Source organism: Vombatus ursinus, unplaced genomic scaffold, assembly GCF_900497805.2.
Source record: "Vombatus ursinus unplaced genomic scaffold, bare-nosed wombat genome assembly UNPS02014781.1, whole genome shotgun sequence".
In the NCBI taxonomy this organism is placed as follows: domain Eukaryota; kingdom Metazoa; phylum Chordata; class Mammalia; order Diprotodontia; family Vombatidae; genus Vombatus; species Vombatus ursinus.
The window spans coordinates 39,508,824-39,525,261 of NW_020954559.1; the positions used below are offsets into that span (position 1 = coordinate 39,508,824).

Consider the following 16,438-nt stretch of genomic DNA (forward strand, 5'->3'; position numbering starts at 1 on the left):
TCTACTTCTTAATTTTTTTTGGCAACTGATTTTGTTAAGATGCAGTTATCTATGTGGTGGTAAACTCATGAACTCTGCAGAATGAAGTGACCAAGTATCCCATGTAATGCTATTTCTTGTCTTTTGAAATTCAATAAAATCACTTCTGACAAATGCTTTATTTGATTCTCTAAGGAGAATTTGTGAGCCAAATTTCCATTTAATTCCCACTTAATTTTGTTTTCTTGTTTTCCTTTAGAATAAGAATAAATGTTGAAATGATTCCAATCATTGAACAAGGATCTCACATTTAAAGTATTGACAGTTAATTTAATGTTTGTACAGAGTCTAAAAGCTTTGTGATACCTAGCCCCTCTTCTGTCTTCTTTTCCTTTGTTCTGTCAGGCCACTTGGTGGTACAGTGGACAGAGAGCTGAGTGTGAAGTCAGACACACCTGAGTTCAAATTTGACCTCAGAAACTTACTAGCTGTGTGACCTTTGGTAATTCACTTAACCTCTGTCTGCCTCAGTTTCCTCACTCCAAATTAGTATAATTATAGCACTTACCTCCCAGGGTTGTTTTGAGGATTAAATGAGATAATATTTGTAAAATGCTTAGCATAGTGCCTGGCACATAATAGGCTCTTAATGAATGTGTCTTCCCTTCTTTTACATGCATCACCCACTGACCACCACCACCACAGAATCTGAAGGAGATAGCAAAGGACTAAGGGGCATTTTGGGAGGCATTTTTCTTTGTTTCACGGGTGCCATATTTAAATAACTTATCATCTAGTGTCAAACCTTCAGTACTCACTATCAGAAAGCATATGTAAATTGTCATGGGAGTCATATTCAAGAGCCTTTCCAGCATGGTGGAGGCTGTCAGGCCTTGTTTGTACTCTGCCAGTATAGCCTATAAGAATCCAGGGTCATCCCTATGCCGTGTTGAGACATTGAAGTTATAATATACTACTACCATTTCCATCATTATTACCATGCAGCTAAGTGGCATAGTGGATAGAGTACCATACCTAGAGTTTGGAAAACCTAGATTCAAATCTTGCCTTAGACGCTTAGTTGTTGTGGGTTTCTGGGCAAGTCACATAAGCTTTATTAGTCTCAGTTACTTCATCTGTTAAATTAGGATAATAATAGAACCTACCTTAAAAGATTGTTGTGAGAATTGAATGAGATAATATATGAAAAGTGCTTTGTACAGCTTACTGTATAAATGCTAGCTATTATTATTACTATTGCTGCTGCTACTACAACTGAGAAATAGTGAAGGCTGGAACCCCTTGGCCAGAACTTAGCTTCTTCTTGAGTTTGCACACCCATTTGGTAGAGGAATTCTATCAGTAACTAAAATCCAAACTCTGATGACCCAACAGTCATCAGAGTACTTGAATGGATGGGTAGGTTCAGGGATTCATAATTAAGCAGTCTTGTTGCCTGTTGCTAATTCCTTTCTGCCATGGGTACCAACCCATGACTATTTCCCCTTGTTCTATTGTCTGTTTCAGGACAGTTTCAGATCAAGAGGATCTGAATTAGAGAAGCAATTTGGTTCTTAAGGATCCTAAATCTATTATGTGAAGTCCTGGAGAGAACAGTAAATTTATCTTGACAAAGGCCAATCAAGCCCTCATTCTACATTTGTATGAATGATGACAACTCACTTAACATCTCTGGGCCTCAGTTTTGTTATCTGTAAAATGAAGGGTTAGATCTCTATGGCCTCTTTCAACTTTATTTCCCATAAACTCTTTACATATAAAGAGAAGAAGCCAGAATGAATGCAGCAGCTCTAGTCAAGGCCAGTACTCAGAAAGCATGGCACAATGCCATGTGCAATTAGGAATTTTATAAATGATTTGAGATGATTATCATGACCATTTTAGTATCATGTTCTCCCAACTCATCCTGAATTAAAGGCTATGCCAGTGTTACTAAATGTCCCTTAGCACCAAGGCAGTCTTTTGACTCCTTCCTAGCATCTACTAATAGACATGGAGTTGTGCCCATGGTACCAACTTGGCTTCCTTCCACAGTACTTCAAGGACCTATGATTCCAGTGATATTCTCCCCAATGATGAAGACAGCAGCCCTTCTATGTCTTAGCAGATGTTCTTTATGGGTTACAGTGCCCTTCCATCCTCCCCTACTCAATTTATCACTAGATGACCTATTTTCTAATTAAAAAAACCTTTCCAAACTGGTGTAACATAGGACAAATCTCTTCAGATAGAATGATAGAAGCCTAGCCACGGAGTCAGGAAGATCCAGGTTCAAATTTTGACTTTAATACAAATTATTTGACAGTGAACAAGTCATTTAAATGCTCACTGTCCCATGACTGTGTTACAGATGAGTTACCGATATACCTCAGTCAGTCAATAAGCATTCATTAAGTGCCTACTATGGACCAAGGACAGACCTTGCCCTCAAGGTGGGATTTTCCATCATGGGAGCTCCCTACACTGATAAAATCATAGGTCTGCATTTTTTTTTCTAAATTAGGGTCCATTGGAATCAAGTAAAGTTCCTATTGTGTAATAGCCTCCCCTAGAAATTTGGATATGAAAAGGGGCTAGGTGTAGGTACATAGAGATATCAGTGATCATATTAGCTGTACTAGAGAAGTCTTCAACACTAGTTGATGGAGTCTCAAGATGATTACTTCTGGCAGGAGTAGCAATTGATGAGATATATAGTTCTAACTGAAGTATTTGTGTGGTTGCTTTCAGGTTATCCCATCCCTGTCTACCTAGGAACAACTAGATGGTACAGTGGATAGAATGTTAGTCCTGGAGACAGGAAGATCTGAGTTGAAATCTGGCCTCAGGCACTTACTAGTTGAGTGACCCTGGGCAAGTCACTTCACCTCTGCCTGCTTCAGTTTCCTCAATTGTAAAATAGGGATAACAATAGCATCCTTGAAAGGTAGTTGTGAGGATCAAATGAATGCTTGGCACATAGTAGGCACTCTAAAGGCCAATTCCCCACCCTGGCCCTTGATTCCCTAGAAAAATTCAAACTGTGATGTTTCTACACGATGGAAGATAGACGACTGATTATAGTAAGTAATCATTACTGAAATACTGGAAACTCAGAGTCATGAACTATGGAAATGCACAAAGAATAGTACTGCTGATTTCAGAGTATAAAGAAGTCAGAACTAGTGAAATACAAATTCCAGATTCACATTAATTTGAAACTAAATTAATGTGATTCAGCTAGGAAATAGAGCAAATAAGATAGTGGCTTAATTCAAGCTAATAAGTCTTATTTTCAGGATAGTAATCATGATTGATCAGTAAAAAGCAAACATAAATCACAAAACTGCATCATCAATACTTATGCATTAGGAAGAGGATTCATAAAGAAATGGAAGTTTTATATCATGTCTAGATCATTAATCTAATATGACAACCAATAAGGAGCAGACACTGCTCACTTAGAGTTAATTACACCCTAGAATTAATGAGTAAGATTTGTTCAAAAAAATAGAGTTCAACTAATCTTGTTGGGTTGAGTCTATTCCAGAGGAATTAACAAAAATGACATTCAAGCAGTCTATTGTGTATCTCTCTGCTACATTTGTTATGTGTTTTTGTGAGTTATAGTCATCTACCATCTTACCACGACTGGGAAGTAAGTCTGAACCTTTATTTATGAGATGTTTCTGTAGTCCTCACAATGGGCACTGCTTGGCACTGCTGCTGATACAGAGGGACGGGCAGATAGGCTGAGTTTTTTGCCCTCAGAAGCTTATCTATTACTGGTTATATAATTCCTCAATTAGAGTGGCTTATTTCAAGCCCATTAATAGAATTAATTAACAAATATTTCCAATGGACATTGGTTGAATATGCATGGATAATAGTGTTTTCCTTGCTTACCAATAAAAAAAACTACTCCCTTTGGCAGCATATATATTAAAATTAGAATGAAATAGAGAAGCTATGGCCTCTGAGCAAGAATGACAAGTAAATTCATGAAGTATTCCATTTTTTTTTTGCAAAAACAGATAAAAAAATGACAGTGCCAAACAAGGAACTTTAGGGACCCAAAAGCAAGTTATTGAAGAAGCTCCTGTGTGTCTGCATAGTGGGTCTCTAGGCAGGATTCAATGTGTCTTTTCAGATGCTCCAGTCCCATCCTCATCGCCGTATTTGAGAGAAGGAGTAGGAGAGGAAAAGGAGAAAAGAAAAAGAAGAATGGAGACTGGTAGGGGAGATTGGTTGATTTTTCCCTTTTCTACTTTAGATCCTAGTCAGTAGCAGTATGGAGTAACCCTCCACAAGAGTACTCCTCTAATGCTTCCTCATGACTAGAGAGGCCTCTGGGTTCTCAAAGACCGTGCCAGTGGACCACAATCTTTGGCATATTCTACCATGCTTGGAAGTCTCTGCAAGAAATTGAGTGTTATCTAAACACCAGCCTGGCTCAGTACAGAGAAGATCTTTGACAGTACACTCAACAAGGGAAAGGAAGGAAATAACCATTTATTAAGTGTCTACTATGCCTAGTAAAGGGCATTTACAAATATTACCTCATTTGATCCTGGTGATGAATTTTTTGGTCATGACAATATAGAAAACAAAACAAAATACAAAATAGCCCTCAGTCCTGTGCAGCCTCCTTCCACTTCAGCAGTGATGGTGGCATACTGATATATATGGGAAAGAGACGGTACTAAGAATCTCATAGTTATTTGACTGTGTTTAACATCAACTTAGCTGTTGGTATTTAAATGTTGGTATTCTACTCATGTGACCCTGGATAAGTCACTTATCCTTGCTTGCCTTAGTTTCCTCATCTGTAAAATGAGCTGGAGAAGGAAATGTCAACCATTCCAGTATCTTTGCCAAGAAAACCCCAAATGGGGTCATGAAAAGTTGGACATGACTGAAACAACTGAACAACAACAATTCTCCTATTGTGACAAAGCTTTAAGTATGGCCTGTTGCAGGACTCTTTGAATAACGACCAATGAGTTGATCTACTGCTGGAGGAAGAGAATCCTAGCAATACTGATTTTCCAATGCTATGGAAAAACAGAAGTCATAAGGATGTTGTACCTAAATGGAAAGATGGCTCTCAGGTTCTCCTTGGAAAGATGAAAAGAGCATTGGAAAAATTGTATTTATTGGTTATAACCAAAAAAAAAAAATTTCATGAGTTACATTGAACTGATTGAACTGATTGAACTGATTTTATTGTGCCTAAGCAAAAAGCTCACCATGCAGATTGTTGTAGCTTATATGTTAATGTCTATTGCAGAGGATAAGGAGAGAATTCTATGAAGAACTTGATAAACTTTCTAAAATATAGCTATTAACATATATATATATATACACACACACACACAAATGACAGATAAATATTGCTATATATTATATGCATGTAATACATATTTTGTGTATAAATATATACTCAATCTATACTTTTAATACTCAATGACTTGATTGCAGGGGATGGCATGGAACAAAGAAAATTTTGTTGGAAAACATGGCTCAAGATTGAGAAATAGAAGAGGTCAGAAGTTTGTATGATTCATAGAAACCAGAAGATCTAAGAAAACAATATGCAAAATTACTAAAGCAATGTAAATGAAAAAAGAAATACTATATACTGCGACCAGAGTTGGCTCCAGAGAAAAGCTTAGAAAATGTATTTTCTTTCCCTTTTTACAGAAGTGAGAAGGGGGTGGGGGAGACTGTTCAAGAATATAAAATATCTCATATATTGTCAGACATCATGAATACATTGGTTGTTTTTGCTGAACTGCTTCCCTCCCCCTTTTTTGTTTTTCAATTTTTGTTATAAGCAATGGCTTGATATATATGACAAGGAATGGGAAATTTTAGGAAATGAAAGTGATGTAAAAACAAAAAAATTGATAAAAATAAGACTAAGGGTGGGGTAAAAAAAATCTCATACCCATATACAATAAGGAATTTCTTCAAGAAGAAAGTCAGAAGGTAAGCACTGAATAATGTTATACACAGAGGAAATTAAATTAACTTTAACCTAGTAGATGAGAAACAACTGGTTACTAACGTGAGTCAATTCCAAATCAGTGTGTAGTTAGACCATTGACTGGAAAAGCATATCAGATTTCACATAGAACTCCAATTTGTGTCTCTTTGTTTTGTGTGTCATAGTCATAAGCTAATGTTTTGTCCACCCCTTCCCTCCCAGTATGTAAACTTTAAGATGGCAGGGACAGTGTGTTACCTAAACTCTAGCCTCTGCATACAATAGGAGCTAATAAATGTTCATTGAATAGAATTGAGGTAAAGATTGCTCCTATGCCTCTGTCTCACAGATAGCACAGCCATTGTGTGTTACTTTTATAGATAATGAATTGGGTCTTCTCAGTGTTCTTTCAACACCATTATTTAAGTAACAAAGCCCTAATATTCTGAAGGCTGCCCCTATGTCTTGAAAGGATTCATGGAGTTTCCCAAAGTTTATAATCTGTGCTCTGGGAAAATCCTGCCCCAATCTATTGCTTACCATCATTGCTATTTTTTCTTAATTTTTTTTTTCATGAAGAAAAGTTATGTACACAGTCTTCTGGAGATAAAATAGCAGGGTGCTGGTGTAATAGAATCATAGGAAGGAATCTCAAGAGGGCATATGATCCATTCATTTCTCCGCTCCTAAATCATGTTGGATTGATGGAAGACACAGATGTTGGTTTTTTTTTTCCCTTAGCACAATGTGCTGGAACACTGTGATCCTCTGTTAAGCTAGATTCTGGACAGAGTATAATGGGCACAGGGACAGCAGTACTCTTCCTTAGTCTTGCCCCTGTTTTGGCACCTTTTTCTTTAAAGATGAGAAATGGTGCCTCATTGACTGGTTGACTGACTGAGCTAATGTTATCTCTGGCTATTCTTGGACTAGATATAAAAGCAATTTTATTCCAATTATGTTTATTCATTTATTTGCCCTCAGGAGCCGAGGCCTCTCAACACTGGAAGGTGCCAGTTTTATTCAAGTGGGGTAGGATTCTTGTATGACGTCTACCAGACTGAGGTAAAAACAAAAGCATCTTGGGCTACCTTGGCTTCATGTGCTGATGACTTTAAAGATTTAACACATTTCCCTGTGTTCCTCCCTAAAAGGAAATAGAATATTCCAATTTTAGCAGGACTATCTCTCTAACTCCTGTCATGGTGGATAATTTGTTTTCTGTGGTTGATTATTTTTTTAGATAGCTTAAAAAATCAATTATATTTATTTTGGCAAAACAATTATTCACATTCCATCTTTGGCACATCATGGTCTCCTGGAAATTCATTTGTTCAGTTTTGTATGACTTTCTTCATGAGGATTATTAATAGTTTTTTTTTCTTTTACTGATGTTAAGTATTGCAATAAATAGCTAAGACAATAAATCTACATTGGCTCAAGATGCTTTAACATCCAACGTATTGACCTTCCACCAGTCAAGAATGTCAGTATTCTGAATAGTAGGTTCCTCTCCCCCCGTTTTCAGCTACATCAAAATGCCAGAAATAATACAAATCATGACAAAACATAAATACATTTCCTCTTGAAACATCAGACATTCATGCTTGTCACTTTGTTTCCTTTCCTTTGCTACTTTACTATCTATTATTAGGTCTGTTAGTTTGAATTAACATGGACTAGTCAACCTGCTATAAACCAAAAAAGGAGGAGGGATTCACGGAAAGGAAAATGGAAAACAAATGACCCTATGGTTTATGGGAAGCCAGATGTCCTTCACAGTTTGTTCCTTGGCTCTGCAGAAAGTCACTGGAACTGCATCAAATTCCTTGATAGAATATTTCAGAGAATAGATGTTTTGAAATCCATGTGTATTGGGGCTTAGTTGTAAGGAGGGGAAGGGAAAATGTTAAACAAGAATCTTGTGCCTTGATGCAATATGGTCCCCAGAGTGGTTCCCTAGAGAAGGCTCATTAGCTGAGTTCCATCATTTCAAGGTCCCAGGAGTGTTCTCTTAGAATGAGGCCCTGGGTTTCATTCCCTTCCCCTCTTAATTGCCCTTAGGGTACCATGCTCTTCTGTGTTTACTGGAATGGAGCACCTAGTTATATTAAAGTGCACAGACTTTTACTATAATATGAAGAAATCACTGAGGACAAATTATATGCAAATTCTGTATGATAATAAAAAAAAATGATAAAGATTTACATGTAATTGGGTAAAATAAAATATTATTAAAATTTTAAAATATTAATAATATTAATAAAGAGAAACAGTGACAGAGTAGATAGAAGGCCAGGCTTGGGAAGACCTGGCCTCAAGTCTCATTTCTATATGCAACTCTTTGTGAGTCTGGGCAAGTAACTTAACTTTTCAATGTCCCCAGGAAAACTTCTAAGACTATACGTTGAAGAATAGTTATTGATCTGCATTGGATTGAAGAAACTTCCTCACCAGATGCTCCTGATGCTAATGAAATCACAGGTCCAGAAAATAAGTGAAAAAATAAATAACATATTTCTAAATCACTTTGGGGGCAGCTAGGTGGTGCAGTGGATGGAGTACTGGGACTGGAGTCAGGAAAACCCACCTTCCTGGGTCCAAATTGAGCCTCAGACACTTACTAGCTGTGTGACCCTGGGTGAGTCACTTAACCCTGTTTGCCTCAGTTCCTCATCTATAAAATGAGCTGGAGAAGGAAATAGCAAACCACTCCAGTATATTTGCCAAGGAAATACCAAGTAGGGTCATGAAGAGTCGAATATGGTTGAAATGACTGAACAATAACAAGAGTCACCTTGAGTTTCACCAGTTGTTTCCTCTCATAAAAATATCTGTCAAGTAAGCCATGCAAGTATTATTCTTCCCATTTTATATATGAGAAAATGAAGTTTAGAGAGGTAGTTGGCTTGCCCACATTCACAACAGAGCTATGCAGTTTCACAATGCCTTTCAAATACTACTCAGCCTTTCCCCGAGATCTTCCCTCTCTCATACAATCAAATAAGGGTTTCTCCTAAAGCCCAGCCCGTTGGGTTATTTGGTCCTTCCTTGCTAGTTGGCCTTTTTTTTTTTTTGTTGTAGTTGTTAGTCTTCAGGCTATTTCTTTTAGCTTCCTTGGTCCCTAGAGAACCAGAATTCTTTTCTGACACAATCCCAGGTCCACTTCTTGGCTTCCAGTTGAACATTCCCTTTTTAAGGCTGAGTCATAATTTATTATTAATTTTATTGTTACTACTGCTATTACTACTGCAACTTGAGCTTCTTGCCAAGAAAGAGAAATCTTGGCTAAGGACAACATCAGTTTAGACTATAAACTCATTTACTAAATCTTATGGAAAAGTAAGGCAAAAGACAGAAAATGGCTAGTTATTGATGTGGGAGTCATTTCTGAATTGGTCATCTGGGTATAATAGATCATCAGCTTGTCAGGACAAAACAGTCTCTTCACTGGTGGAGAATGATTACTCAATACTCCATGCCTGTGTGAGGGGTGGGGTTTCTTGAGAAAGAAGAGAGAATTATGCTCTTCTAATTCTTAGCTTTAAGAAAGAAGACGTGTTTCCAGATTCTCTTCAGGTTTCTGAAGGGAGTGAGAGTCTGGAAAGAAGCCAACGTGCAGAGGAGCTGGCACCTCAGTTATGTCCCCATCCCCTGCTTGCTTCTTGAAAGACTAAAGGAATTTTCCCTTGAATGAGATCTGGGACTCTCTCTCTTGGCTGAGTAGAGATATCTTGCTCCCAATGAGAAAGCTCATTGACTCTCTGTATTATTTAGCATGAATTCTCGTCTGTATACCTTCTCTGATTTCTATTTGCTATCTATAATTTAGAACTACCCTAGTCTTACCCATGTAAATAAACCATGTATCTTGATAAACAGGGACTGGATAAACAAGCAGATATGAACAGAGACTCTCACCATTTCCTATAAAAGTTTAAATGATAAAAGACAGTCACCACAGTGAGGAGTCCTGATGAGTCTAGGAACCACCTCAACCCACAAACATAATCTCCTTGAAAAGTGCTAAAAAAGAAACAACAGTTTAGGATATAAATTTATTTGAAATTTTTTTGTGGAGAGGAATGGTGGGAGATTATAGTGAGAAGCGTTCAGGGAGGAAACAAGTATGCAAAACTTTTTTGTAAAAATAAGTTAAGATGGGGCAGCTAGGTGGGGCAGTGGATAGAGCACTGGCCCTGGATTCAGGAGGACCCAAGTTCAAATCCAACCTCAGACACAGAACATTTACTAGCTGTGTGACCCTGGGCAAGTCACTTCATCCCATTGCCTAGCCAAAAAAAAAAAGATAAGTTAAGACAAGAATATTTAGGATGAAATTGTCAAAATACAATAAACAGTTGAAAAGTAGGGGGAAGGAAATCTAACGTTTCTAAAACAAATCATCTCTCCATTGATGACATTTGAGGTCAATAAATTTTGACTGTAGCATCACAGACCCTAGTTTGCTACATGAGGAACTAGAAATAGCATCAAAGAAAACAAAGTTGAGAAGAAAAACCGAACCAACAGTATTTGAAGGTGAAGCACAAGTTGGAGGTGGCACAGTTTTAAAAATATTGAGGGATGGATTCTCAAAATATCTGAGAGAGGGAAAGAATTCAGGTAATTGGAAAAAAATTACAAACAGTATTACCACTGGGTGAATAAACTTCGCCACAACTAAAGGAGCTTCAATAACTATGAATTCACATGGTTATTTTCTAATTTATTCTTCTTTGTACCAGATTTGTTATTTTATTGTAACCCCAGTGAGAATCATTCTATACGAATACTAATAGGAACCTTCTCTTCAATGTATAGTCTTAGAGAGTTACATGGGGGGACATTGAACTCTTAAGTGACTTGTCCAGAGTTAACAGCCAGGATATGTCAGAGATGAAACTCAAATGAGGGTCTTCCTGAGTCTAAGGCAGGCTCTCCCTCCACCATGGAATGTTTGTCTCTCTCTTCTATAAACTTCCTATGAGAATAGCGTATCACATCAAGGGCATCCTTGATGAAGATATTCCCTTCTCATATTTTCATCAAGGATGCTGTTGACTATAAAAGAAATTGACTCAGTGGAACAAAATACAGCCTTAAAGGTTCTCCTTGACCAACGCATTATCCATGCATATGTTAAGATCATTTAACATGCCTTGATATAAGCAACAAAGGTAGTGGCTATTTGATTACTCTCTAATCATTAGCATCAGGTGGAGTATAAACAGGAGACCGAATGTTTGCCAGAAGTGTTTGTCACTTTCATGGAGGATGTCCTATATACAGTCTAAATTGAATTGGAATGCCCTATAGATTAGGAGGTTTTCCAAGTGTTTCTGTCTGTGGATTACATTGTACTGATTGATTAAAGCCTTGATACGTTACAGAGCCTCTTTAATGAGATTCATAATCACACAAAAGAATATGGCTTAACAGTCCAAACAGGAAAAACTGAGTGGAAGAAAAATGCCTCTAGTCTAAACTATGAGATGCAGTTGGTGAAACAGTCAATAGATTTGATACATCAAAATATATATCTAGGACAGACACTGTGCCTGAACAACAAAACTGAACCCAAAGTAGAATTGGAACAAGAGTATACAGGCTTACATATGGGAAATTCCATAATCCTCCTAACAACCATCCAACATCTCTCCAAAACAAAGACCTTCTTTTAAATATGAGTTTTCTTCTGGTGATGCTCATATACATATAAATCATGGAATTCTATAGTCTCCAAAATGTCCAAATCAGAGATTACACAAAGGGGGTTATTTCTCTTGGCCTTGTGATATTTTCCTTTCCATTGTCTCTTGCCAGACAACTTCTCCCCGAAACAACAGCACAACTATAACTTAATGTTCCCAGCATAAATAACATTCTGAAAAGTCAGAAGATTCAAAATCATAGAATCTTAGAGTTGGAAGGGACCTTAAAGGTCATTGAGTTCAGTGTCCTCTAGCTAAGGCCTGAGATTACTCTAAAACATAGGTTCTTAGCCTGGGGTTCACATTCAGATTTCAAGGGACCTGTCACCTTGGATGGGGAGAAATGACATCTCTGTTTACATTAACCTTTGATTTCCTTTGTCATACTACGAATTTTATTTTATGTATTTAAAAACATGATTCTGAGCCGTCAGCCATTGGCTTCACCAGACTGCCAAAGGAGTCCATGGCACAAAAAAACATGAAGAACTCCTTGATCTAAAATGTCAAGAAACCTTGGAGTCACATTCAAATAATTTCATTCTTCTTTGTTCCTCCACAGTCAATCAATTGTCATTTAATGTATCAACCACATTGCCTCTAATAATAATAATAATAATAATAATAATAATAACTAGCATGTATGTAGCACTTTAGATTTGTAAAGCAGTTTGCAAATGTTATCTCTTTTTATCCTCATAAGAACCCTGGGAGGCAGGTACTATTATCTTCCCCATATAATAGATGGAAAACTGAGTCAGACAGGTTATTTGACTTGCCCAGGATTACACAGTCAGTGTCTGAGGTCCAATGTGAGGTTAGATCTTCCTGACTCTAGGTCTAGCACCCTATCCACTGTGCCACCCAAATGTCTCCAATGTCTAATTTTACCCTTTATCTACATGCTAAAATAAGTTTCCCAAGGCACAAATCTTACCAGATAAGATTTCACTCTAAAATTCAAACTATTTATATTTTGATGAATGAAAATATAAATGTTAATGAAATAACAGTGCATTTACTCTTTGCCTTTCTCTGAAACACCTTTTTAAAAAGTTTTGTTGTTGATTTTTGTTTTTATACAGCAGGCATTTCTGCTTAACCTCCCCTCCCCCATGTTCCCATCAAACCATTCCTTGTAAGAAAGAAAAACATTTAATCCAAGCTGGCCAATTTAGCAACTGAGATTTATAACACATTTCACATTTGTAGTTCCCACTCCCTACTAGGAGGAGAAAAGTATGTGTCCTTGTTAGTTTTCCAAGACTGAGATCATTCCACAAATCCTTTAATTTGACTGCTGTTTTAGTGTTAGTTGTTTAGTCATTTTTCAGTCGTGTCTGACTGTGAACTCTTTTGGGGTTTTCTTGGCAAAGATACTGGACTGGTTTGCCATTTCCTTCTCCAGCTCATTTTACAGATGAGGAAACTGAGGCAAACAGGGTTAAGTGACTCACCCAAGGTCACATAGCTAGTAAGTGTCTGAGGTCTGATTTGAAATTATGAAAATGAGTCTTCCTGACTCCAGGCCCAATGCTCTATCCACTTTGCCACCTGGCTGCTTCATTTGCATTGTTAACGTTTGTATTATTTTCACCATTATGCATCTCTTTTCTGGATTCTTCTTTCTTCACTTTGCCATCACTTCATATAAGTCTTCCAATACAGAACAACTTTTCAAGGATAGGTAAAGATAGATGGCAGGGGTAGAAAGTCTCTGAAAGCTTCCTGTTAGCAAGCAGAATCCTTATAATCTTAGGATTATCATAGATGTAGGACTGGAAGGGACCTAAGAGGCCATGAAGGTGCTCATTTTACAGATGAAGACTCCAAGGCAAAGAAAAACTAAATGACATGCTTGGGGTTACTCAGCTAGATGGGATAGGAGCTCAGGGTTTTGTGACTATAATTCTAGTACAGCATACACTCAATGAGCAGCTAGATGGTATAGTGGATAGAGTGCTAGAACTGGAGTCAGGAAGATTCATTTTCCTGAGTTCAAATCTGGCCTCAGACACTTAGTAGCTATGTGACGCTGGGCAAGTCACTTCACTCTATTTGCCTCAGTTTCCTCATCTATAAAATGAGCTGGAGAAGGAAATGGCAAACCACTCTAGTATCTTTGCCAACAAAACCCCAAATAGGGTCATAAAGAGTCAAACAGGACTGAAAACGACTGAACAGCATATGCTCTGTCTCTCTTGAAATTGTTTTCACAGCATTATTTTCTTGTCAAATGGTCTTGGAAACATAGAAAAGTCAGACTTTTTGGCATCCTATTAGTCATATCAGTGTTGAAGGCATTCTCATTCTTTCTGCCTCTCCATGTCTAGAAGTAATCTACTTGTAGTATATGACAATTAGTGAGCTTCATCTATAAAAATGATGGAAGTGCCCCGCACTTTAAGGGTCATTAAAATGATTTCTTGTCGGGATGAAATATGTGTCTCGAATTCACTCAGATCCTTCCAATGTCTGTCAGCTTTCTCAAGTCTTTGTCTATTTAAAGGAGCCTTTTCATCGTCTGGGTCCAAGAGCTTGTCCTCAAATTGGGGCTCCTTGGTTGTTGTTTGGTACTACCTGTTTTGTCCCAGAGCATTAGGCTTACTGTTTTCTGGATAAAGGGTAAAGGGGAAATAGAAAGATTTTCAAGGAGGTAGAAAGAGCAAAGATGTTAATAGGCATTTTACTTGAAAGAAAACCCTGATGCCTCCAAGTAGGTAGAAATTCCTGATGCGTGGGATGGTGAAGGTGCTCTGCTGTCTGTAATAGAGTGGGAAGTGTTGCAGAGATGGAAACAGCGGACACAACTTAAATGCTTTCTCTGCTTACAGGTCACCTGCCATTCCTTGACTAGCAAGTGCCAGCTAAAAGTGAAAAGTAATACATGTTACTGCTGTGACTTATACAACTGTGAGAAGTAAGTACCCTCTCCTTACACCCTACCTCCCTCCTCCCACACACACCCTCCTAGCACTCCGAGGAAGATCAGTGGGGTCTAGATAAGTGCCTTCTACTGCTATTTGCTTTCAAAACAGTGTTTACATCAAGCCTGGCCCTCTCCCTTCTTGTTTCAACCCTGCCAGTTCCTTTTTCTATACAGGATTAATCATCCTCCAAGGGGCAGACTGGAATGCCTCCCATGATGCAGGATTTCCAGGTATGACAGACCATTGTTATTTGTTGTTGTGCAGCAGGCAAATAGAGCAGGTTGGGGTCTTGCAGAAAACCAGGTAAAAGCTATGCCATCCTCTCAGTGGATGCCTACGTGCTGAGCACAGACATCAAGTAATCAGTACTATGGTCCTAGGCTCAATTACAAGGGACCTTTACTGGTCATGTTGATAAGCCCTCAACAGTAAAGCTGCCATCTTGTAGACCAGGAGTTCTGTTTCTTCTGTGGATATCCCATTCATTTTCCAAATGAGTTTATAATAAAAACGTGCAAATGGGTAACCTCTGGAAACCCTTTCCATTTTGCATGCTTTTAGTGCTGGTGTAAACTTACCAAACAGTAAAAACAAAACAAAACAAAACAAAACAAAACAAAACAAAACAAAACACTTTGCTCCCCCTGCCTCACAATGCTCCCCCTACACACAAGTAAGATGTATGACTTCATTAAGGAAGAGAACTCTCTATGAGGGGACTCCCTGTATGGACCCAGATCAAAGTTGATAGCTGTCTAAGGCTTGGTAGATAAGTCCTACTGAGTTTCCTGAAGTATGTAGAAGTTAAAAGACTTGCCCAAGGTCAGCCAGCTGATAAGTATTAGTGGTAGGATTTGAATCCAGGGCTTCCAGATTCCAAGCTCAACACCCAATCCACTATTCTCCCTGCCTCTTAGGAACAGCAAGGTGGAAACTGGTAGATAAGCCCACCTGCCCCATCAAAATTGGACTGTTCCATGAGACATCACCTCTTGGGGAGTTGTTCTGGGGACTGATTAGTTTTTGAGCCCAAAGGGACCTTTAGAGGCCATCTAGTGCAGCCCCCTCATTTTTACAAATGAGGAGACAGAGGCACAAAGAGGGTGAGATAAAGGTCACACAGGAGCTCTCTGGGAAGACCTAAAAGGGATAAAGTTATTTGTCTGTGAAGTATTGTGGTAGAAGAGAGAGTGATTAGAGGACCTTGTGAAAGATAGTTTGCCCACTGAGTGACAGAATTCAGTCTTTTTGATCTGCAGAGTTTATTGGTTACTAAGACTGGAGAGCTATTGATTTTTCCATGAGATGCTTTACTACTAAAAAGAAATGGGGAAAAAATAAAGTTCCTCTTATCATCTTGTAAATTTTTATTAATGTTATATGTGTATATTCACACACATACATGTATACATACACACACACAGAGCCATGAAGTTTGTAATGTGGCACTTAGACTTTTAAGCAAAATAAGAGTTTTATTGGGCAGTTTGTCAATGTGTAGGACCCCATGGGTCAGTGAATTAGGTATCTCATATGTGGTTTCAGGAGGTCTCCAAGCTTATTCCCCCCATCATTGCCTGTCATTATTTGAATCGTCTCCTTTGGGCCAATGGATTATCTCAAAATCAGTCAGATGAACAAGAATCAGAGATTTAGAACCAGAAGGGACTTCAGAGGTCATTTAATACAACCACCACATTTTACAGATGAAGAAACATAGACCCAGAAAAATTAAATGATTTACCTAAGGCCATACAGGTAGCAAGTACAGGGCAACTAGGAGGTGGAGTGAATAGAATGTTAGATTTGGAGTTTAGAAGATTGGA

General features: G+C 38.1%; 1 protein-coding gene and 1 non-coding gene across 3 annotated transcripts in view; both read left to right on the forward strand.

Annotated features, from left to right (window-relative positions):
- The window catches only part of LOC114046241 (transmembrane protein 255B-like), a 134,328-nt gene that overhangs the window by 102,697 nt on the left and 15,193 nt on the right, over window positions 1-16,438 (forward strand). For both annotated transcript variants that reach the window (XM_027866499.1, XM_027866498.1), the window contains exons 5-6: window positions 6,953-7,033; window positions 14,517-14,602. In XM_027866499.1, the coding sequence (XP_027722300.1) occupies window positions 6,953-7,033; window positions 14,517-14,602 (167 nt within the window). The remainder of the gene's footprint in view (window positions 1-6,952; window positions 7,034-14,516; window positions 14,603-16,438) is intronic.
- Window positions 3,898-4,000, forward strand: LOC114046361. The gene has a single exon (XR_003569492.1). It is a non-coding gene; the product is annotated as a U6 spliceosomal RNA (small nuclear RNA).